The sequence below is a fragment of the Hypanus sabinus genome, chromosome 7 (assembly GCF_030144855.1).
Source record: "Hypanus sabinus isolate sHypSab1 chromosome 7, sHypSab1.hap1, whole genome shotgun sequence".
Lineage (NCBI taxonomy): Eukaryota > Metazoa > Chordata > Chondrichthyes > Myliobatiformes > Dasyatidae > Hypanus > Hypanus sabinus.
In genome coordinates this window covers 161,018,632-161,043,940 of record NC_082712.1, presented here as the reverse complement: position 1 = coordinate 161,043,940, position 25,309 = coordinate 161,018,632, and the positions used below count along the sequence as shown (strand labels likewise).

At 37.6% G+C, this 25,309-nt stretch overlaps 1 protein-coding gene across 7 annotated transcripts in view; it reads left to right on the top strand.

The window, feature by feature from the left end:
* The window catches only part of LOC132397356 (growth arrest-specific protein 2), a 167,963-nt gene that overhangs the window by 101,997 nt on the left and 40,657 nt on the right, over positions 1-25,309 (top strand). For all 7 annotated transcript variants that reach the window (XM_059976024.1, XM_059976020.1, XM_059976022.1 and 4 more), the window contains one exon: positions 13,676-13,811. In XM_059976024.1, the coding sequence (XP_059832007.1) occupies positions 13,676-13,811 (136 nt within the window). The remainder of the gene's footprint in view (positions 1-13,675; positions 13,812-25,309) is intronic.

Genomic DNA, 25,309 nt, shown 5'->3' with positions numbered 1-25,309 from the left:
TTTATGAGTTTTTTTGTGAGAATGAACAATCCTTGTATTTTTTTCTATTTCTGATTATTGGGATGAGTTGTTTTAAGATGGTTTGAGACTGTATATTTTTTTAAGTCCACATGTTGTATTGGAGTTCTGTTCAGACAATATAATTTCACTTGATGAATTTGCAGATATCACTGAACTACCTAGGCTGGTCACGTTCTCACATGAGTCACTCAAAGTGGTCCTGTCAATGTAATAGCAAAGCTCAGGGTACAGAGCACATCTCACACTGCAATATATTGCATCTTTTCTTGGCACTGGCCTCACTGTGCTTTTGGCTTGAGAGTCAGGATTAGCTTTCAAGGACTTGAAAGAACCCTGTGGATTTTGAAGTGGAGGGAGCTGCTGAAGGGAATATTTACCCAGCTTTTTAAAACTGACAGAATCACACTACATTTAAACCAACTCGGTGAAGAAAAGCTTGGATGATCATGACCCAGCTACTGGCATCCGCAACACTCTCCACGAGTCCTCTCGGAAATAATAATTCCTGTCGCCTTATTGCTTATCACTTCAAACAAGTTCACTTAGATGTTGGCATGCAGAGAGAATGAGGAATAATCAGTGGTTACAGCTTTATAAGAATGATTAAACAATCATTAGTTTTTCAACCTATTTCTAGTGTGTTCTATAAACATTCTAAGAGCTTCCAGTCCACTGTTATAGGTAATAGACAGCAAATGAAGACGCTGTACAGCTGTGTCAAGATTTCTATCAATTAGGTGGACAGCTACGATATATTGATAAAACACCGTTAAATTGTAGATTAAACTACTAGGCATAATAGGTTCTATTTCACAAACTCTTTTTGGAACTAAGTAGTGTATTCATACTAACTACTTTTGAAATGTACTGCATCTATGAAAATAGAGCTCCATTGGGTACAGTGGAAGTGTATTCAGTAGATTATTACAAGTAAACTCTTAGTTGCATGAGAATGTTATTCTGGAAGTTCATTATGTGTTTTGAAGCACAGAGATATTATAATGGAAAGGGGAAAAAAAGAGGATTATGCATGCAATTAGGGGATCAGCATCACTGGTACTTCCTCTACAGAAAAAGTGAGACTTTTTAAATCTTATATAGAGCTGGCAGCAAGGGCAATGGTGATAGACCAATTTCTAAAAACGTTGAAACAGAAAGATGGCTACTTTCCTAAATAAATTGATGGCACAGGATTCTTTCAAATAGAAACCTGCATAAATACAAATCTTGAGGAAAGATTAAACTGTTTCAAATGACAAGGGTGCTGAGATTGCCTCACATTCTTCTACCTCTAAATTAGCTTGAGGGCTTTAAGAGTATATCCAGTTGTGCAGCTATCTAACACCAAAATCTAGATGTTGATAACATTCTTATGAGTTCATACCACACAATTACCCTCCCATTTCTTCAAATGATATTGATGTCCTATAGAACAGAGTGTTGTTCATTGTTGATAAAGACCCTGGACTTAAAACCTACCCAACAATATCTAGGTAACATTCCTGCCCCTTTATACCTCTTCATTGTATCAATGTTTGGATCAGTGTTCTGTTGCTTTGTTGAAGGCTTATAATCCTTAGCACATGATGTAGTATGTTATTTTGGAGTTGAGTTGTAGTGACAAACATGCCATTTGGGAAATTCGGAAGAAGTAAAATATCAAGGTAGCCATAGATGACATCAATGTCTTTAAGGATGACGTAAAATATGCAACAATGAATGGTGTATGGAGGAAAGTATGATCAAATAATGTGTATGATTCCCATGGGTTTATGAACTCAAAACCTTTCCAGGAGAATGGTGGCAAATTGGCAAGTTGGGTCTGATGAGGTACAGTAGATCAGAACGACCAGCAAGATTTACTAACCTTGCTTGGGAAAAGCTCACAAATACAAATTTGTTGGAGCTTGAGCAATGGAAGTCAAATGAGGAACAAGAAGCTATTGACAGAACACTGCTACCATCTCTAAGGCAGATTACTATGAGAATGTTTCTGGAGGCATTTTGTGACAACCAGAAAGAGAAAGCTAGTTTTAAAGACAACTATTCTACAATGGAATGCAACATTTGTTATGGCCACATGATGGAAGATGCTGTCTTTGCTATGTGGATCTTCATCAGATGACAAAGAAAGCTATCGAGATGTCCATTGACACCTTTAAACCTCTTTCATTAGGCATCCTGAAACAGCCATGGGAAGACTGCTCGCCATCAACAATCTGAATTCATCAGCATTATGACCATCAGAACACCAGTGTTAACTTTCCCGCATCACCACTTCAACATGCAAAGACACCATTAAGATTAGGAAGTATACCACTCTGCCATTTTAAGATCTTGGCTAATCTGACTGCAACCTCTATTTAGAGTTTATGTCTAATCTCAGTAACTTTTTGCCTCCTTATTAATAATCCACTTTAAAGAAGATGCTGCTTCTACCAGCCTTTGAAGAAGAAAGTTTAAAAAAATTCAAGCCCATAAAAATAAAATGAGCTGTGCCATGACCAAATTTTGGACAATGACCATTGGTCCAGTATTCCCTCACAAGAGAACATCTTCATCTGTCAAGACTCCTTAGGATTTTGTATGTTTTACTTAATAACTAACTAAAATATATATGATTGTTTGTTTATTATTCCATTATTAGGGGTTAATTCGTTGAGGTATTTTTAAGTGTTCTGGTTTTCTGGACTGAATTTCATGGACTGAGTAACCCCACCTCAGTTACTCAGACCACATCTCTGTTATGCTAATCCCAGCATACAGTCCGCTCGTCAGACGCTCCAGACCAGTTCTGAAGCAGGTGAAAACCTGGCCAGCAGGAGCCATCTCTGGTCTTCAAGACTGCTTTGAGCATACTGACTGGCATATGTTCAGGGAGGCTGCAACAGATGGCGATTCTACCAACTTAGAGGAGTACACGGCATCAGTGACTAGCTACATCAGCAAGTGCATCGATGACGTCACTGTGTCCAAGACCATCACTACATGCTCTAACCAGAAGCCATGGATGATCTTGGAGGTGCATGTGCTGCTGAGGACCCGTGACTCCGCCTTCAGAACAGGCAACAAGGCAGTCCGAACAACAGCGAGGACCAACCTGTCCCAGGCCATCAGAGAGACAAAGCATGCACAAGCCCAGCAAAACCACAGCAATTTCCAGGACAGCTGCGACACGCGTTGCACGTGGAAGGGCATTGAGGACATCTCAACTACAGGACAACATCACCTGCCTGTGCTGGTGATGTCTCCCTCCTAGATGTGCTGAACAACTTCTACGCTCATTTCAAGGTGGAAAATGATGTGGTGGCAAGGAAGACCATTCCTCCTCCCAATGACCAGGTGCTGTGTCTTACCCTGGCCAATGTGAGGAAAACTCTATGAAGGGTCAACCCATGGAAGGCTGCTAGACCAGACAATATTCCTGGCAGAGTGCTCAGAGGATGTGCAGACCAGCTGGCAGATGTTCTCACTGACAACTTCAACATCACCCTGAGCAGCGCCGTTGATCCAATGTTCTACAAGGCCGCCACCATCGTCCCCAGTGACCTGCCTCAACGACTACTGTCCCGTTGCTCTCACATCCATCATCATGAAATGTTTCGAGACCCTCCACCTGGCCCTCACACACCTGGATAAAAAAGACACATATGTTCAAATGCTGTTCATAGACTTTAGTTCAGCATTCAACATAATCATTCCTCAGCACCTGATTGGACAGCTGAAACTGCCTGGCCTGAACACCTCCCTTTGCAACTGGATCCTAGACTTCTTGACTGGGAGACCTCAGTCAGTCTGGATCAGGAGCAGCATCTCCAACACCATCACACTGGGCACGGGGTCCCCCCAGGGCTGTGTGCTCAGTCCACTGCTGTTCACTCTGTTAACCCACAACTGTGCAGCATTACACAGCTCAAATCACATCATCAAGTTCGCCGATGACACGACCGTGGTGGGTCTCATCAGCAAGAATGACGAGTCAGCATACAGAGAGGAGGTGCAGCAGCTAACAGACTGATGCAGAGCCAACAACCTGTCTCTGAATGTGAATAAAACAAAAGAGATGGTTGTTGACTTCAGGAGAGCACGGAGCGACCACTCTCCGCTGAACATTGACGGCTCCTCCGTTGAGATTGTTAAGAGCACCAAATTTCTTGGTGTTCACCTGGCGGAAAATCTCACCTGGTCCTTCAACACCAACTCCATTACCAAGAAAGCCCAGTAGCGTCTCTACTTTCTGCGAAGGCTGAGAACAGTCCACCTCCCACCCCCCATCCTGACCACATTCTACAGAGGATGTATCGAGAGCATCCTGAGCAGCTGCATCACTGCCTGATTCAGGAATTGCACCATCTCAGATCGCAAGACCCTGCAACGGATAGTGAGGTCAGCTGAGAAGATCATCGGAGTCTCTCTTCCCGCCATTACAGACATTTACACCACATGCTGCACCTGCAAAGCTAACGGCATTGTGAAGGAGCCTATGCACCCCTCATACAAACTCTTCTCCCTCCTGCCATCTGGCAAAAGATACCAAAGGATTCGGGCTGTCACGACCAGACTGCGACAGTTTCTTCCCCCAAGCTATCAGACTCCTCAATACTCAGAGTCTAGACTGACATCTACATCATTTATTATTATATTGTAATTTGTCCTCTACTGTGCCTATTGTCTTGTGTATTAATTACTGTACTGCTCTGCATTGTTTTGTGCTCTTTATGTAGTCCTGTGCAGGTCTATAGTCTAGTGCATTTTTTATGTTTTACGTAGTCTAGTGTAGCCTTGTGCTGTCTCACATAGTCTAGTGTAGTTTTGTGTTGTTTCATGTAGCACCAGGGTCCTGGAGGAACATTATTTCGTTTTTACTATGTACTGTACCAGCAGTTTATGGTCGAAATGACAATAAACTTGACTAGATGAGCACAGAACTGTATACAGAGTTCTTACTTTGAAACTTCTTTGGAAGACCCTGCTTGATTTACAGTTCTTTCCCTAATGCAATATTTTTTGTTGGAACATTAACCACTTTGTAAATAAAGCAATTCCCAGATTGTAAATATTGTGCTGATTAATACATGGATACATACAAACACCTTTCCTCTTTCATCGAGCTCTTATTTTTCCTTCATTGAAATCCAGGATAAAACATTGGTAGAGTTAATGACAGTGCTGGCAGTAGCTTGGTGTTGTCAAGAATTTTGCTTTTATAGGTGTAATTCAAAGGAGTACTGAATTACGGAAAGTATCAACGACGTGTAGAATAAGAATAAATGCACAAGGGATGGAAAGATGAGACTAATATATAAAGAGTGGCAAGAAATTAATCTGGGCATTGATAACAAAATTACCATTTATGGCCTGCCCCTATTTTACTTGAGTGGGAGGTGGTGAGAAACCTTCCCCAAACTGTTGCCACCTGTCTGGTGAAGTTACTTCCACGGTGCTGTTGAACAAGGAGTTTCGGGATCTTAAACACAGCAGTAATCATGAATCAGCAATATACAGTGGATTCTGGTTAATTGTGCCATCAGTTAATCAGGACAGCTACTTATTTAGGATAAATCTAAGAAGAAAAATCCATCAAGAAAATAGCCAGAATTTATTTATTTGGGACTCTATACCACTTAATTGGGACAGGACACTGTTGTCAAACAGTTTCTAACTAGTGTCAATTGTGTGTACTTGTGTGGTCATTAGACACTACAACATGCTTTATTTAAACTTTTTAAATAGCATTAGTTGCATCTGTTTGTGTTGGTGAGAAATCACCAGCAAGACAATTCAGAACTGATTGTTCACTGCAATTTCAAGCATTCAGGCTTGGAGATGCCAAAAACAGCCATGAGTGAAAATGAAGCAACTTCACTACTAGTAAAGAACTATGAAGAATTTGAAGGTATAATCATCTTGAATGTAACAATGAAAATGAAGATTTGGGGGAAGCAGTCATTGAAAGCACTGTAAGAAGGCAGTCCATTATCTGCACTAGGTGTCTGCTCTGATTTTGTTCATTTACAGTCAATCAAAAGAACACAGCACCATACACTGGATGAATTCCTACACTGATAATTATTAGGAACTGATACACAGTTTTATAGTACTGTAGAGGTATCGGTAGTGTTCTAATTTGTTCTGTACTTCATTTAAATACATAATTTGTTACTCAATTAATGGTAGTTTGTCTTTTTAATACTTTTTAAAAACTATTTCCATGAAACTTTGGCTAATTGGGGCAGCTGCTTAATGGACCGTAATGTACTGGTACCAATGTGTCCCAATTAATCAGAATTCACTGTATTTCCTTGTCTGGTTGGTGTGCAGCCTGGAAGGTAAACTGCATGCGATGATATTTCCAGTGCTTGCTGTCCTGTGGAAGGTGCTGTTGGAGTGGCCTGTATGAGTAACTTAAATGAAGTGAAGTTTTGAGGTGGTTTGTACATAGCTACAGAAATGTGATTATTTTAGTTGGTCCTTCTCCTTATGGATAGTATTAACTAAAAGGACATTGAAGAGCCTTTCCAATGTAAGTACTTCATCTTTAGCAGTTCAATAACAAATGTTCAAAGGTCCAATTTAATGTCAGAGAAATGTATTCAATATACATCCTGAAATGCTTCTTCTTCGCAAACATCCACAAAAACAGAGAAGTGCCCCAAAGGATGAACAACAGATAAATGTAAGAACACCGAAGTATCCCCCCCCCCCAGCTCCCCTTCCTCCCATGCTTAAACAGCAGCGAGCAACAATCGGCCCTCCCCCCACTGGCAATAAAAAGCAAGCATCGGTACCACCACCGAGCAGTCAGCAATAGGAAAGACACAGATTTGCAGTTATCCCAAAGACTTCGCATTTCATCCAGCATACTGTAGATTCTCTCTCTCCCTAATAAGGGAGAAGGAGGTGTCTCCGTTTTTCACCAGCAAGCAGGGAGACATGACAAACAACTCACTGGTTTACAATGTTTTAAGTTCATTACGTCGCTTTTTCCGAGCTCTGTGCCCGAAGGTCACAAAGGTCTCAGGTCTTTGGGCTCACAGCAGATTTCCTGACTCACCCGACAACACATGGGTCTCCTGCCATGACACTGACCATCAATCCACCCGTCTCCAGACCCCTGAGATCTTTGGCTTCCAAGTTCGAGCTGGACTCTTAGGCCAAACCCTTGGTGTGCCAAACAGTGGCCAGTTATGGAACCCCCAGAGTGGGTCCCATTCCCGCAAAGAACCGAAGTCAGCGTATAACTTCAGGTCAGGGTCTTCAAATACCTTTTTTTAATCATTTAAAAAGTTAATTTCTTAATTGTAGTCTCTTTATTTTCTGGTGCCATAGCAACACACACAAAATGTTGGAGGAACTCAGCAGGCCAATCACCATTTGTGGAAAAAAGTACACGAAACGTCGACTGTACTTTTTTCCACAGATGCTGCAGGGCCTGCTGAGTTCCTCCTGCATTTTGTGTGTGTTGCTTGGATTTCCAGCATCTGCAGATTTTCTCTTGTTTGCCATAGCTGTATTATGCCTTGTGTTAATGATTTTTCCACATTCAATGATTAGATTTAAAAATTGCAAGGTATCTTTCAGTTTTATTCATACCAATTATTTGTTTAGATCTTTTTTTCTGAACAAGAAACAATGAAAAATTGTTAGTTTAATTAAATCATAAAAATTGATGTTAAGCAGGCTCCTGCACAGAAGCAGACCGTTTGTGTAATGAGTGAGTGTGAAGCCAGGTACAGAAAGAAGTCCAATGAGAATAAAAAGATTTACAGCATGTCAGCCCCTCCAGACACACAGGAAAGGAATATATCCAGTTTAAGCAATCATGGTAATACTGGCTGACTTTTCATTAAACAGGCCACATGAGCTATTCGCCAAAGAAAGCAGCTAGAATTTCATTTATGCAGGAATGAAATACATGTGGACCAATATGATTTAAACTAGTTATTGTTTCATTCCTATTTACTTGTTACCCTGACTACCATTTATGATGAGCCAAGCTAAACCTTTTTATTATTTTCTAGCAGTTGCTGCACATACCTTTGATGTGAATCAATAGCTATGACAAAAATTTCTCAAACCTGCATTTTATATTCAGTGAGTATTAACACATCTCCATCTTATACTAATTTAAAAAACATTACTTTCCACTTCAGCCCAAATGTGCAGAATTGAGAGTTGCACTATTGTACTTGTCTTTTTCTTTCCTGTTTGTACAGCTTTCCCATTGCAGATAAGTTGATTGAAGATCTAACACCCGCTTATATTCACATTCAGAAGTCAGACAACACCAAACATCTGCTTGTATTCAAACTCTGATTGGAAGTTTAAAGACATACATTTTATGCTTCAGATAAATGGTTTAGCATAAACTCATTTCTTGGACAGATTGTGTTGTATTCAGGAGAGTGACTGAAAACTAGAATTAACAAATGAACAAAGGTATCCAATGTATTTTCTAATCATGTTTCTTTATATCACTTCTCTGTTACATTTTCACTTTGTATATGCCTGAAAATACATTGAAAATGAGATTTACTATTTGTAGCACTGACTTGCACTGTTTTACCAGGAGGGAGGAAAGACAAGCTAACAATTCAGCACTTGACCCTCACTTAAAGGAACAATAACTTGGGTTTTAGTTAAATTGTGCTACTGATCTGAGACTGGTACTACAGAATTGTTTAAAAACAAAGCCTTCTTATGGCCCAGATAAATTACACTATTTACATTGGATTTGGAATATTTTCATAGGATGAGAATGAAGTTTTTCAAGAAAATAAAAACTCTATTCAGGTTTAAAACCGCAAGTAGGTCTCTGCTGAGCACACTTTAGGCTTGGGTTATTTTTAAGTCACTGCCAAGAAAACAATTGATTTTCAATGACATGTGAATTGATGTTGACATGCAACTTAAGTTAAATCAACAAGCTACTTTTATTCGGACATTAACCAACTTATATTTTTGTGTTTATATACTGCTGTTTATTCACGATAAAGATATTTGAAAAATATATATTTAACAGACATATTCAAGCTTTTTGGGAAAGTAATATTGACAGGGGAATGTTGACAGAAATATATGTAGCTCTTCAATAAGATCCCCTTAAGAGTCAGTTAGTTATAACTAAAGCTCATGAATTGACCTGGTTAAAAATGCAGACCGATTAGTGAAATTGTCTTTGTAATCAAATTGGAAATGGCCTTTATTATCCATGAGAATCAATTATTCATTATATTAATGTAGATAAATGAATAAAATTGCATGAATTTGCTGATATGTGAAGTGATTGAGCAAAACAATGACAATGGATTTTAATGTAGATAAGCATCCTAATAGGTCTATTCCTGCTATTTTATCCTTGTTGGCTCAATTTGGTAGTTTTTCTGGTTATAAATTAAACTTAGATAAGAGTGAATTATTCCCCTTAAATGCGCAAACCTTATTGAATGACAGGATGCCATTTAAAGTTGTTACTGATAACTTTATCTATTTAGGTATAAAAATCACCAAGAAATATAAAGATTTATTTGGACTGAATTTTTTACCTATGCTTCATCAAATTCAACAACTTACTACAAGATGGTCTCCCTTATTTTTATCGTTAGTTGGTCGGATTAATGCTATTAAAATGATGATTTTACCGAAATTTTTATATTTATTTCAAGCTTTACCAATTTTTATTCCTAAATTTTTTTTTGATAACATTGATTCAAAAATTTCCTCATTTGTGTGGCAAAATAAAAACCCTAGGTTAAGCAAAAGGCAATTACAAAAATCTAAAAAAGATGGTGGTCTAGCTTTACCTAACTTTAGTTTTTATTATTGGGCGAATAATATTCGTAACCTAACGTATTGGAAACTAGATTTGGACTCACCATTGTGTCCACAGTGGGTAAATTTGGAATGTAGTGAGGTAAAGGGATATTCTATATTCTCCGTTCTTGGTTCTTTTCTTCCTGTTGATTTAGTTAAATTCAATAAACAGATATCTAACCCTGTTGTCAAACATACACTACGAATTTGGTTTCAATTTCATAAATTTTTTAATCTGAAAAACTTTGTTCTGGACAGCCCTATTTTATTTAATTTTTTTTTTCAAACCTTCATTGACAGATCAAGCTTTTAGCATATGGAAAAGGAAAGGTATAAAATGTTTTTGTGATCTTTTTTTTGAAGGTACTTTGATGTCTTTTGATCAACTTTCTAACAAATTTAAATTACCTAAATCTAATTTTTTTAGATACTTACAAATTAGAAATTTCTTACATAAAATTCTCCCATCTTTTCCCAATTCAACTCCATTGGATTTTTCAGATTTGATTTTTACCTTTAATCCTTGCCAGAAGGGATTAGTAGCTTTTATTTATAACATGATTATGAAGATAGAGCCAGAAATATCGGATAGAATTAAACAAGAATGGGAAAAAGAACTTCGATATAATATATCAACAGATAAATGGGAAAAAATTTTACAAATGGTTAATTCCTCTTCTATTTGTGCTAAACATGCTTTAATACAATTTAAAATTGTACATAGAGCTTATATGTCTAAAGATAAGCCTGCTCGATTCTACTCGCATATCAATCCTCAATGTGACAGATGTCACTTAGAAGTGGCTTCATTGACCCACATGTTTTGGGCATGTCCCACTTTACATAACTATTGGAAGGACATTTTTGATGTCATTTCCTCAGTATGGAATATCGATTTACAACCCCATTTTATTACTGCAATTTTCGGTATACCAAATGAAGATGGTAATCAGTTTTCCCCTTCAATCAGACGAATGATTGCTTTTGTAACATTAATTGCCAGAAGGTCTATATTACAAAACTGGAAAGAAGTAAATCCTCCTACCACATCTCAGTGGTTCTCTCAAACTATTTCCTATCTGAGTTTGGAAAAAATTAGAAGCACTATTTTTGATTCTTCAATTAAATTTGAAGAAACCTGGGGACCGTTCATTCGACATTTTCATATGAATTAATTTGGCCTATTTCAGATCCTTTTCTCTACTTATTCTTGTTCAGGTATGGAGTTCCAGAGTTTTTTCTTGACACTATCACATACTTATAAACTGTTATTATTGCCCATGTTAGTTTAGTTTAGTTTTTTTTTCAATATATATTTTCTTCTATATATTTTCAATTTTTTTCTCTCTTTTGATGATTATTTCTGTTTTTTTTCATATATATTTATATAGACTTGATTGATTTTTGTACTTTTTGTTGATTGATGTTTAATAGGATATTATTATCCTATTACTAATGTAATTTCAAGTTTATTGAATTTGTAATCTATTCATTATCATGCTTTGTTTTTTTATATATATATGAAATTTAATAAAAAGATTGAAAAAGAAAGAAAGAAGCATCTAATCCTTAACTTTAGACTAAAATAATATCAATCTAAATAATTTTAAAACATTGGAAAGGTAAGAATAATGCAAGTCTCAAGAGTTTTAAGAGTCTATTTTCTTAGATCACTAAAGTATGTAAGTCAAGTAATATATTAAAAAACGAAAAGCTCTAAAGTACTAGCCTTTTTAACAAGAGAATACCAAACACTATATAGATGTTCAGATTCTAGACACTGCATCATAGTGTACATTGTAAGCATGACAGCACAGGTTCACAAGACTTTTAGATTAAATTATGGGGCTGTTTCTTGTGTCAGCATTTATTACTCAGTGTGTCAAAGAGCTTCTTTGATTTTTCATGGATGGTACCTGAATTGAGTTCTTAAGAGTTTTTTTTTTTAATTCAGATTTGCGGTATCTGTATCTTCAAGTTATTAATTTATAATTTTAAATCTGAAGGCATTATTTTTGATAGCTAAGGATATAATGAAATAAGAAGCTGGAGCGAATTGGTGGATTTGGATACAGATCGGCTTTGAAGATAAATGGTGGAATAGGTGTAAGGGGTTTTGAGGACTATATCTGATTCTTTGTTCCTATTAAATGTGTTGATTTCAATGATTTATCTAAACCAGACAGCAATGAATAGAATCTACTCTATTGAAACTTCACATTTTTGTTGTTTGACCACAAACAGCATAAAAGATAGTCCTACAATGTACTCTTCATATGTTTTATATAATACATACAATGTTTTTTGATTGTTCAATGATGGTTTGCTTAATTTATCATGGAATAAGTCAAAGGCTCCATTCATTTGTTTTTTTTTGATGCATATAGTTTGAGTGATCATGAATACGTCAGCACAAAATGGCAGATCATTTACAAATTTGCTGTTTTTCTTTTTCCATTTTTCCTTTCTACAAAGATTGGCTCCACTCTGCTGTAACTGAAATGGTGAACTAAATGTATAGTGCTGTGGTGCCACTATTGGACTGCTGCTTTAATGGATAGAAAGAAAATATCCACTCTGTACTTCAGCTTCAGTGAAGTATCATGCACATTGAAATGGTTGAATCAATGCCATATGTCAAATCCATTTTGGTTTGCATTCAATAATGGAATGAGGCACCAGACATATGTGAAATTTCATTTCAGTAATGGGTGTATATATCAGTTGTTTGAACTAGGAAAGTGATAATTAAGAAGTGCAATAAATTGCTATATAAATAAGAGCAAAAACATTTTCCCTGGTATTTTACATCCACTCAACAACTTTATGACAGTATTTTTTAAAAACCACTATATTTATTCCACTTAATATTTCTTAATCTAGCTGAGTTACTATGTAAACTGTTCCAGTGCCATATCAAAAGGAATGACAGGTGTTTCTCCCATCATTCTCAAAACTCAACAAAAGCAGATTGGCCAGGGAATTTATTGGCAGAGTGCCTTTTTTTTCAGGCACCAAACAGGAAAACGTGTTTCTTAAGCTACTTAACCACCAGTTCTTAAAGGGATTGCTGGAGGATACCATTAAAAAGAGTACAAAAAATGGAATGAGGATTGGGAGGAAACTCCATCAAAATCCATTTTTCTTGATCATTTCCTTTCCTATTCTCAAGATTTATCACAGAACCACTGTGCTGAGTATATGGAGCTATATTTTATTACTTTCTTTAAATGGCCTTAATCAACCTAAAGTGCAGCTAGTTTCCAAAAGAGATTTCATAAGTAAAAGCCACTTTCTTTATCCAGAGTTTGAGATTTTTCAAACTGAAACAGCTGATGTGCAAGATAATCCTACAACTGCTAACGGATTATTATCAACCTATAGCTAAAAGATGACATGCATTATTTTTCTGACTGTGAACTGAGGTCACTGGTGCATTGTCATTATATAGTCCAATATTGTTTCCACCATGAGATTATAAACTTCTTTAACCTTTCATTTAAAAAGCTTTGGTATAATCATCATTATTCTGACATCAAGATTTAAAACTCGCAAACCATTTCTTACCCCGGCTTGTACATTTTTGTATAATTGCTTCCATCCCTGAGGAATGTCTATCATGTCAATATCACCGAGGTTTCAAAGTTAATGTAAATTTTGGCAAGCATTCCAGATGAATAGAAACAATTAAATTAAAATCATATGCTTTAGCACACACACTGTACCAATCCATACAATCAAATCAACACTGAGCTACCTTTCTTGAAAGTGGAAGTTTAAGTTTGTATATTTCAATTCTTTTAGCAGCAGATGACATGAATTGTTTTCATTTGAAATTCAGGTTTGGAGTAGAACCATCAGGGCTGGTCAAACTAGAAAAAGAAATTGAGCAGGAAGAGTCACATTCTACACCATCCCCATCTCCATCTCCAACTAAATCTGGAAAGAAGAGTGCGGGAAAGTTGCTTGATGATGCAGTAAGTAAAACAGCAAAACTGTTACCTAAAGCAACGTGTAGGTAGATATGTCTTCCCTATTAATCTTGAAAGACGTCCTTTCTAATGTGGATGATGATCATGGTGTTCAAAGGTAACACATCACAAACATTAACGGGCTGTGGAATTGGGTTTGAAATGTATTAGATTTTAATTTGGTAGTGATTTGACTTAGAAGTGTTCAATCATTATCCTTGGATAGTAGCTTCACATCATTGACTCTCCAAGACCAGTGATCTTCCATGTGTCCAGTACTGACTAATTAGTGCTTTGCAGGCTGAGTCACTATTTAATTGCTCAACCCTAATTGCATTGAGAAGGTGGGGCAAGCTGTCTTTTTGAACTACTGCAGCCCTTGAAATGTGGGTATATCCATAATTCTGTTAGGGAAGGAGTTGCAGAATTTTCACCCAGCAACGATGAAGAAATGGCAATTATATTTCTAAGTCAGGGTGGTCTGTGTCTTGGCGGGCAACCTCTAGACGTATATGCTTTTGCTGCACTCGTCCTTTAGCTGATGGCATTTAGAAGGTGCTGTCTCAGGAGTCATGATAAGTTCTGGCAGTTGATCCTATGAATGATACAAACTGTTGCTACTGTGCATTGTTGGTGAACTGAGTGCATGTGATTCCTATCAATTAAACTATGTCCTGTATGACATGAGCTTCTTGAGTGTTCTTGAAGATGCACACATCCAGATGAGTAGAGAGTACTCCATCACACTGCTACCATAAGTCTTGTAGAAGACAGGCTTCTGGGGAATTAGGAGTAGCGTTACTCCCTACAGGATTCCTAGCCTTGTGTTATAGCTGTTCCAGTTCAGTTTCAGGTCTACTGAAATAACAAATCAACTTCTCTTGATTGTTATTATATATGGTGGACATTTGAAATAGAATTTATTAAATGAGATGTGAAAGAATGATTAGAAGAATATGATAGGCTTTGTTGAAACAAGGTAAAAAGGCTCAGGTAGAGCATAAATTTGGCATGTACCAGTTTTGCTGAATGAATCAATTCTGTTTTATAAAATTAAATTCAATTTTAAAAAATAGAAAATATCAAACAAGTACTTGGCTATACAAGAAGATGGAATTATGTAAAGTGGTAACCTTCTTTCTGTCTCTTGAAACACTCCCTTCCCTGATGTTTTATGACAAGTTTCTGTCTTCAATACCTTTTTCAGATATTCCATAATGTGCTACTTTCTCTTCAAACACTTATTTCTATTACTGAAGTTGAAAATTTAAACTAAAAAGGCTGGTAGCAGGACTATGGGAACATTTCCTACTAGCATCTTTACATTGTACAGAAGTATTAATTATAGCCCTTGAGGCAGCTTATTGTTTATGGTGTAGGGTGTTATTGGCCACTGGGCTGCCTCCAGAAAGTAAAAATGCAAAATCAAGGAGAGATGGAATGTAATTAGGAAAGTTGGTTAGTTGGTCATCATAAATGATTTACTGCAAAATTAGCAATTTCAAAACTCTTTGACATCAGTTTTCTGATTTTTTTTAACTTACATTTTTTACTTGGAGCAGTGCCTTAGTCAACTGGCTCGGGTACTATGAATGTGAAATAACCAAAGGATGTATGTGTGATGCAAATTGTTGTAATTTTGTTTTCATATTCTGTTGCTATTTACCAATTTGATTGTGTTTTTTGGGTTGCCAGGGTTTATGTTTATTGTTTGATTTGTGCCTGTTTTATTTTTGTGTTATGTTATCTTGTGTTTTTTTTCATTCAACCATGGCTGATATTTTGGTAGTTAAAGTTCTTGCCTCCAGAATCTCTCATTGAATCCCACTATTCAGTCTCCACATTAATTTTGATCCTTCAATTATACCACAATGAAACCAAATATTCAGTTTTGAAATCTCTTAGGTTTTTGCAAGTAAATTCTGAATGATAATATGCACAACTAAATACAAAACAAAAAAACTTGGTTAATTAGTAATAATACTGATACTTATAGTTACATTTTTGATTATGTGTTCAGATACGTTTGCAACCTTTGTTCCTTTTGGAGGTTCAAAGCGAAAGGGGCTACCATAGCTGGGAGCTAATATGATTAATAAAATGATGGCTACTAGTCCAATGTGTATCTGATTCAGAGTGGATTAGTTTAGTGAATGTACACTTAATCTTGGAGAACAGAAATATAATTATTGTATTGATCCAGTATAATTAGTTAAAATCTCATGATACAATGTAGTAATAGGCCATTCAGCCCTTGAGTGTTTTCCACAATTCAATTTAGATAATTACTGAACTATTCTTTAACATTGCTTGCCTATGACTATTCCATATCCTTCGTATTATTGACTAATAAAAATGTATTAAATTAAATCTTGGAAATTTTGGTTAACCCAGCATTCACAGCCATTGAGAATAATGAGATCCAGATGTTCATTACACAATGTGTATTTCTGACTTTATTTTTGCATAGCATAGTTCTAATTTTAGGATATTGCTTTTTTATTCTGGATTCCTCATCAAATGAAGTAGTTATTCTCAATCTACTAATCAAATGTCTTTAATATTTAGACTGGATCATTCCAACTTTCCAAACTGAGTATTAATGTCTTCGTAATCTAATCCCTTAAAAATACTTTGGTAAATCTGTACTCTTCACATTCCAAATCAATAAAATGTGCTACCAAAACTGAACATTGGATTGAGTCTGATCAAGACTCTTCAGAACTGAATAGACTCTCCATTTAATAAAGGTCATGCTGTGATCAAGCTCAAGGTACTACTTGAAAGAGAGGGACATATTACAGTTGCCATATATCTAAATATGAATAAGACTAATTTCCTTGTGACAAAACACAAACTATGCTAAACAGGATAAATGTTTAGTTGCTACAGTGATGCCATTTTGAGGTTCAAAAAAACAATGTGATAATGAACCAGTTTATATTTCTTTAAGGCAAAATTCCACTCAACAAAGACATAAGACTGATAGAAAACAAAAAAGAAATTTAAGGCAAACAGACAACTCGCCCAGGCTCTGGCAACTAGAAAAAAAAAGTCACAGAGCAATGAAAGGCCAGAACAGATATTTATATTGTAACTGAAAGGCAATATGAAAACAATTTCAAGTAATCTTAAAATCATAGAGTTTAAAAAAAAAATTTTGTAAGTTGAAGCAGCCAAAAGAAATTTCAGCCCTTGAAAACTGATAATGGTGATATTGTTGATGAAAGTAAGGAAGTTTCAAAAATGTGTGTTTGATTAAATATTACTTTGCATTAACCTTTCTAATTGAGGTGTAAATCACAAGGAAAACAATACTGAAATGAGCACAAAGACTCAATGCAAGTATTACTTTTAAAATAGCAATAATAAAACTATTGTCATTAATAAGTAACAATTCCCAGAACCTGACAACTTTCCATTGTTTTAATGGAGGTAAGTAATGCTATTGTATTGCCGTATAGAAATGAGTATCGAATTTCTAGACTTACTTATGCTTACATAAAGAATAATAGCTTCTTTCATTATCTCAAAATGCTGCAAAGTTCTATACTGCCTGGTAAGTATTCTTGTAGCAATTACATACAAGAAATTCAAAATTCCCATGGTGGTTAGGTAGCTTCTATGTAAAATCTACTATGGGTACTCCATCAATGTAGAAAGTTAAATGGAATAGTACACAAAGGCTTGAACCATCGTCATTAAACCATGTTTGCATCCTGAAGTATCAGAGGTGAAACTTAAGTTCAAATAACTTAATAAATGGGTAATGATCAATCATCCTTAATGACATTGATAACCAGGAACATATCAGGTCACCATCACATCTCATCTTGGTCACTAATTAGCCAGTGAGTGCTGTATCTGACTCCAATTCCACAATAATCTGGTTGTTCTATAGCTGTCATCAGGGTAATCCACTCACAAGAATATTCAATAAATGCTGACCTCAATAGTATTGACCACCTCTCAAAAAATAAAAGAACTCATTAACTTCTCATAACTCATTCAGTGCCATTCTTCTTACCTCTAACATGTTTTTTTTTAATTAGGCAAGCTTTGCCCATTTGTTTTTAAATTGGTTCAACTGTTAATATTTTGTATGATTAGAGACATCTAAAACACTATGAAATACTTATGGATTTTATCCAATCAGAAACATATTTAGGCTCCCTGGCATTTGTCATGAAATTTGGTGTTTTGTGACAGCATGCATTGCAATACATATAAGTTACATTAAGAACATAGAATAGTACAGCACATTACAGGCCCTTCGGCCCACAATGTTATGCCAACCCTCAAACCCTGCCTCCCATATAACCCCTCACCTTAAATTCCTCCATATACCTGTCTAGTAGTCTCTTAAATTTCACTAGTTTGGGAACAACTCCAGTGAGTTTGGAATTGTATTTTGAAGTTTCTCTTTGTTACTTGAATAACCATTCAATTCAGAGTGTACACTACCTTGTTCTGCTCTCAGAAGATAAGTACATATAAAAATAAAATTAAATAAGTATTGCAAAACGAAAGGGAAAAAATTGTGTGGTAGTGTTTGTGGATTCTTTGTCCATCCAGAAATCTGATGGTGGAAGGAAAGAAGTTGTTACTAAAATGTACCACTTCCTTGATGGTAGCAATGAGAAGAGGGCATGTCCGAGGTGATCGGTGTTAATGACGGATGCTGCCTTTTTGAGACATTGCCTTTTAAAGGAGTCCTCGATGCTGGGGAACCTAGTGCCCATGATGGAGCTGGCAGAATTTACAACTTTCTGGAGCCTTTTTCAATCCTGTATAGTGATCCTCCATACCAGGTAGTGATGCAACCAGTTAGAATGTTCTCCACGGTGCAGCTGTAGAAATTTGTGTCTTTAGTGACATACCAAGTTTCTTCGAACTCCTAATGAAATATAGCTGCTGCCGTGCTTTCTTTGTAATTGCATCAATATATTGGGCCCAGGAGAGATCTTCAAAGATGGTGATACCCAGTAACTTCAAATTGCTTATCCTTTCCACTGCTGATCCCTCAATAAGGACTGGAGTGTTTTCCTCAACTTCCCCTTCCTGAAGACCAAAATCAATTCCTTGATCTTACTGATGTTGAGTACAAAGTTATTGTTGTTATGATACTCAACCAGCTGATCTATCTCATTCCTGTAAGCCGCCTCATCACCATCTGGAATTCTGCCAACAACAATTGTATCATTGGCAAAGTTATGTATGCCATTTGAGCTGTGCCTAGCCACACAGTCTTGTGCTGAAAGAGAGTAGAGTACTGGACTAAGCATGCACCCTTGAAGTGTACCAATGTTGTTTTCAGTGAGGAGGAGATGATATTTCCAATCTGCTCAGACTGTGGTCTCCTAGTGAAGAAGTTAAAGGTCCAGTTACAGAGGAAGGTACTGAGGGCCAGATTTTGGAGCTTGTTTATTAGAACTGAGGGTATGCTTGTGTTGAATGCCGAGGTATAATCAAATATCAGCAGTCTGACATATGTATTACAATGGTCCCAGTGATCCAAGGCTGAGTGGAGAGCCAATAAGATTGCATCTGCTGTAGACCTATCATGGCAATAGGTAAATTGCAGCAGATCCAGGTCTTTGCTTAAGCAGGAGTTGATCCTCACCATGACCAACTTCTCAAAGCATTCAAATTTCATCTCAATCCTCAATCAAATTGTTTTTTGCTCTTAAATAGCCTTCTGTAAGTTTTTCCTGGACTTGTATAATTCTGGATCACCACACAATGCCACAGATCTAGCCCTCAGCAGACTATGAATCTCCTAGTTCACCCACAACTTTTGATTTAGGTATGTTCAGTATGTTCTTGAAGGGACAAACTCATCCACACAGGTTTTGATGAAGTTGGTGACAACTGTGGTGTATATGGATGCAGTAGGAGGTGAAAACCTTGATACAATAGCTATCACTAAAGAGGTTGTGCTGAGTAAACTTGTGGGCCTAAAGATAGACAAGTCCCCCGGTCCTGATGAAATGCATCCCAGGGTACTGAAAGAAATAGCAGAAGTTATAGTAGAGGCTTTGGTAATGATTTACTAAAATTCTCTGGACTCTGGGCATGTCCCAGCAGATTGGAAGATGGCGAATGTCACGCCACTGTTCAAAAAAGGATGTAGGCAAAAGGCAGGTAGCTACAGGCCAGTTAGTATAACATCTGTAGTTGGGAAAATGCTTGAAAATATCATTAAAGGAGAAATAGTGAGGCATCTGGAAAGAAATGGATCCATCAGGCAGACACAGCATGGATTCAGCAAAGGCAGGTCCTGTTTGACAAACTTACTGGAATTCTTGAGGATATAACGAGTGCAGTGGTTAGAGGGGAACAGATGGATATTATTTAAAGACACAAAGTGCTGGCAGAACTCAGCAGGTCAGACAGCATCTATGGGAGGAGGTAGTGACGATGTTTTGGGCCGAAACCCTTCATTAGGAGTGATATTATTATCAGGAGGATATTATTTGCTTGGATTTCTAGAAGGCGGTCAATACAGTGGCACATAAAAGACTTATCCATAAGATAAGGATGCACAGAGTTGGGGGTGATGTATTAGCATGGGTAGAGGATTGGTTAACTAATAAAAAGCAGAGAATTGGGATACATGGGTGTTATTCTGGTTGGCAATAAGTGGTGAGCAGTGTGCCACCAGGGTCAGTGCTGGGCCCACAACTGTTCATAGTATATATTAAGGATCTGGAAGAGAGGACCAAGTGTAGTGTATATATGTTTGCTGATGGTACTAAATTGAGTGGAAAAGTAAATTTTGCAAAATGTACGAAGAGTCTGCAGAGATATATAGATAGGTTAAGGGAGTGGGCAAGGGTCTGGCAGATGGAATACAATGTTGGTAAGTGCAAGGTCATCCACTTCGGAAGGGTAAATAAAAGAGCAAATTATTATTTAAATGGTAAAAAATTGCAGCATGCTGCTGGGTTGAGGGACTTGGGACTGCTTGTGCATGAGTCCCGAAAGGTTGGTTTGCAGGTGCAGCAGGTTATCAAGAAGGTAATTGGAATGTTGACCTTCATTGCTAGAGGGATTAAATTTAAGAGCAGGGAGGTCATGTTGCAACAGTACAGGATACTGGTGAGGCCGCACCTGGAGTACTGTGTGCAGTTCTGGTCTTCTTACTTGAAGAAGAATATACTGGCTCTAGAGGAGGTTCAGAGGAGGTTCACCAGGTTGATTCCAGAGATGAAGGGCTTAGGCTATGAGGAGAGATTGAGTTGCCTGGGACTGTACTTACTGGAATTCTAAAGAATGAGTAATGATCTTTTAATGATCTTATAGAAACATTAAAAAATTACTAAAGGAATAAGATAGAGACAGAAAAATTGTTTCCACTGGTAGATGAGACTAGAAGTCGGGGACATAGCTTCAAGATTCAGGGAAGTAGATTTAGGATTGAGGTGAGGAGGAACTGCTTTTCCCAGAAAGCAGCTAATCTGTGGAATCCTCTGCCCAGTGAAGCAGTGGAAGCTACCTCAGTAAGTATATTTAAGACAAGGTTGGATAGATTTTTGCATAATAAGGTTATTAAAGGTTATGGGGAGAAGGCAGGTAGGTAGGGATAAGTCTATGGCAAGATCAGCCATGATCTTATTGAATGGCAGAGCAGACTGGATGGGCCAGATGGCCTACTCCTGCTCCTATTTCTTATGTTCATTATGATTCGAAGATGACCCCCTGACTATTGTCAAGCCCAGCAACTCAAAGCAGTCCTGCAAGCACTCTTCTGCCTCCCTTGACCATACCTTCTTGGTCCTCACCATCAGGGCTGCGCTGTTTAGTCTTTGCCTACATACTGGGAGGAGAATTACAGCCAGGTGATCGGACTTATCAAAGCACAGTAAGCGTTCTTGATGGTGGTATAAGAGTGGTCAATTGTGTTGGCTCCTCTAGTTCAACAGGTAATATGTTGGGAAAAAGTCAAAAACTTCTTCAAGCTGGCCTGGTTAAAATCTCCTATAATGATAGGGAAGTCATCAGGATGTGTTGTTTCCTATCAGATGATTGTGGCGCTCAGCTCCACCAGTGCTTCCCTGTCGTTGACTTGAGGTGGAATATACACTGCTACCAGGATGATGGCAGAGAACTCCTTTGGCAAATAAAAAAATGACATGACATTTGACCACTAGATGTTCCAGGTTGAGTAAGCAGGACTGAGACAGAACTGACACATATGTCAACTTCCTCCATCTTTAAAGCACTGAACTATCCTGTCTTTGCGGAGAATGATGAAACTATTGGGCTGCAGCACCGTGTCCAAAATGACAGAAGATTGCCATGTTTCTATGAAGCAAAATGCATAACGGTCTCTGAACTCCCTCTAGTACTGCAATCTTACTCTGAGGTCTTCAATTTTGCTTTCCCAAGACTGTACATTCGCCAGCAGAATAGACGGGAGTGGGGGTTCTAAGGCCTTGTTGTTTTGATTGTACCTGCAGACCTACTTACTATCCCCGCTTCCATTTTCTTAAAGGGGAATTGCACTCATGACCCGAGTCCACTGTCCAGACTTCATCAATTTTGAGTATCAATAGATTTTTGAAACATGCTTCAAGCTGAAGAAGGCATGGCTGTGACTGTGGATTTCAAATATAGTGTCCTAAACAAGTATACTTGATGATTCCCATCAAAAAGAGTAAAGATTTGCCATTTATTGGTTCCATCTCAACCCGTTATATCCATTTGCATATTTTAGCAATAAATGGAAAAGGTGCAAAGTTATGTTTGATATCTCAAATAACAATCTTTTTTTCCTTTTTCTCTGTGCATTGGGTGTTGGTCTTTTTTTAATTAGGTTTCTTGCTTTGTGGTTGTTTGTAAGCAGACAAGTCTCAAGGTTGTATCATTTATACCTACTTTGATAATGAATATATTTTGAACTTAAACCATTGACAAAATTCTATCACGTAAGAGTCCTCCTGATGACCCATAGAATATACTGCAGAATTTGGTAAGGCTTATCTTGTGTCTATCTTGATTTGGATTGTTACCTTAACTCTTAATTACAGGATCTCATTAATTGTAAGTTTTCAGCTGTAGAATGTTCATTAAGCAACTACCTTTTGTCATCAGGGTGGCCACTTTATATTGTTTGTGCATTTCAGTCAGTTAGAAGCAATTTGTTGGAAGTTGAAGAAATTTGGATCAGTGTTTGAATCTCCTTTTAGTTAGAATATTGAGAAGTTCTGTTTTTTTTCCACCAGCTCCTTGTGTACTGTAACACATTGGTGAATAATAAAACTGCCTTCAACTGTAGCTACACTGATTATCTATCTATCTTAAGAAATGGAGAAAACTTTTGAGCAAAGGCAGAATAGCTTCTTAAATGGCACTTTCCAAGCTGCAAGATCTTCCATTACATGGACAGGAGCAGAAGATGTTTAGGAAAGTTTTTTTTTCTGGCAAGTTCTTCTTCAAGTCATAAACCTTTCCAATTTGAAAATATAGCAACTTTCATTTATCTCCCAAATCAGCATCTCTGCAGGAATGCCTCGTTTGGTACTCTTTCTTCTTAGTAGGCATCACATTTCTTTCAAGGGTGATTAAGAATGGATAAGTACTAACCTCACAAGCCATTCCCTCATTCTGTGCATAAAGAAGAATGTGCAAGCTGTATTCAGCGGCTGAAGTGTTAATGTCAGGTCTCCATTTTAGGTGTCAGATATGTAAATGCTGTAGAGATGAATATTGACACAGCACAAAGACATTATTATTTGAAGTTGTTGCATAGTAAAACAAAAGTATTTAATCTACTATAGGACCTAGCTATGGGTAAATAGCCACATTGCTTTGTAGGTAAACTCAGGCGAGACAAAGGCTGCAGGAGTAAATCCAGTCAGCAAATCTAAAGTGAAGCCTCTCAGATGGCTGGATGTCATTGAACATCCTTCTGGCAGTTCCTGCAGCCTATCTGGTGCCAAGCGTGTTGTTTCATAAGCTTCCTTTCAGACTACACTGATGAGGTCAAGAGAGGGATCTTCACAGCTGGGCATCTCAGGATCTCCATACTTTCTGCCCAGGCTTGTGATGATGATCACATTATAACCCATTGTCCTTCAAGACAGATGAATGCCAACCAACCACTTTATAATATAGAGTAATGCAGCACAGGAATAGTTCATTCAACTCACAATCTTGTATCAAAATACTTTTGACAAAATAAGTCAAAAATACAAAATTGTTAAAGCAACTAAGAACCCAATGATGAGAATCAATTTTATATTTCTGAGTCATAATAATGTATAACTTAAAGGAGAACCTACAAGTGGCAGTATTTAGATGTGGCAGAGTCTAGGACCACAAGGCACAGGATCAGTGTAGAAGTGTATTCCTTTAAAATAAATATGTGAAAGACTTTGTTTAGCCAGAGGGTGGTGAATCTGTGTAATTCATTGCCAAAGGCAGCTGTAGAGTCCAAATCATTGGGTATATTTAAAGTGGAGGTTGATTGATAAAGATGTCAAAGGTTGCAGGGAGAAGGCAAGAAAATGGAGTTGAGATGGAAAATAAATCAGTCATGATGGAATGGTGGAACAGTCTTGATGGGCCAAATGGCCTAATTCTGCTCGTATGCCTTGTGTCTTATGATCCCAAGAACCTGCTGCCTTTGTCCTTGGGAGAAGTTACATGTTTGAGAAGTGCTGTCTGAGCAGTGCTGCAGTGTATTTTATAGGTCCACACTGAAGAAAGCATATTTAGACTCGTTTATTTGGTGCCAATCAAGTGGGCTACTTTCACTGGATGGTGGTGAGCATTTCTGAAACTTTCTGGAGCTGCACAAACAGGCAAGTGGAGTGTACTGTATCATATTCTCAGCACTCTCTTCTATATTCCTCACGGAAAGCCTCTGGGATGTCAAAGGATGACTTGGATACTCCAGAATACACAGAGAGTGACCTACTTCACAGAGCTGGCACCTTCTGGTACAGTACTGCTCTCAGCATGCTTTTCTGCAGTCCGGATCAAATCAGGCCCAACCTTCTACCCTGATAATAATGATAAAGGTGAGAGGAATGCTCGTCATTCATGTTACACGATGTACTGGTAAAAGGTTCACCCGCTGGTAGTCTACAGAGCTCCTGAATGTAGCTTCAAGTTGCTCTTAATATTAATCCATTAAGTACAACGTGATGAGTGTGTCCTCGGTGAGTTGTCTCCATGGCGATTGTGTGCTAGCATGGACACAGAGTAGGCTTCTGCCACACACAGATCAGTGAAGATCATGTAGCTATATCACTCACCTCAGCTCATTTACTGTCTGCTGCAGATCAATTCTGGCAGGTGTGTACTTCAGCACCCTGGCAATTCAGTCTGTCGTCCTGTTACCTTGCCACTCTTGGTGACGGACATTGAAATCCCAACTCTGAGTACATTCTTTGCATTTGCTACATTGTACTTCTTCCAGGTGCTGTTCACCATGGTCTTTCAGCACTCCCCTCACTAACAGAGTGCAGATGGTAGGTGGCATGTATATTTCCTTC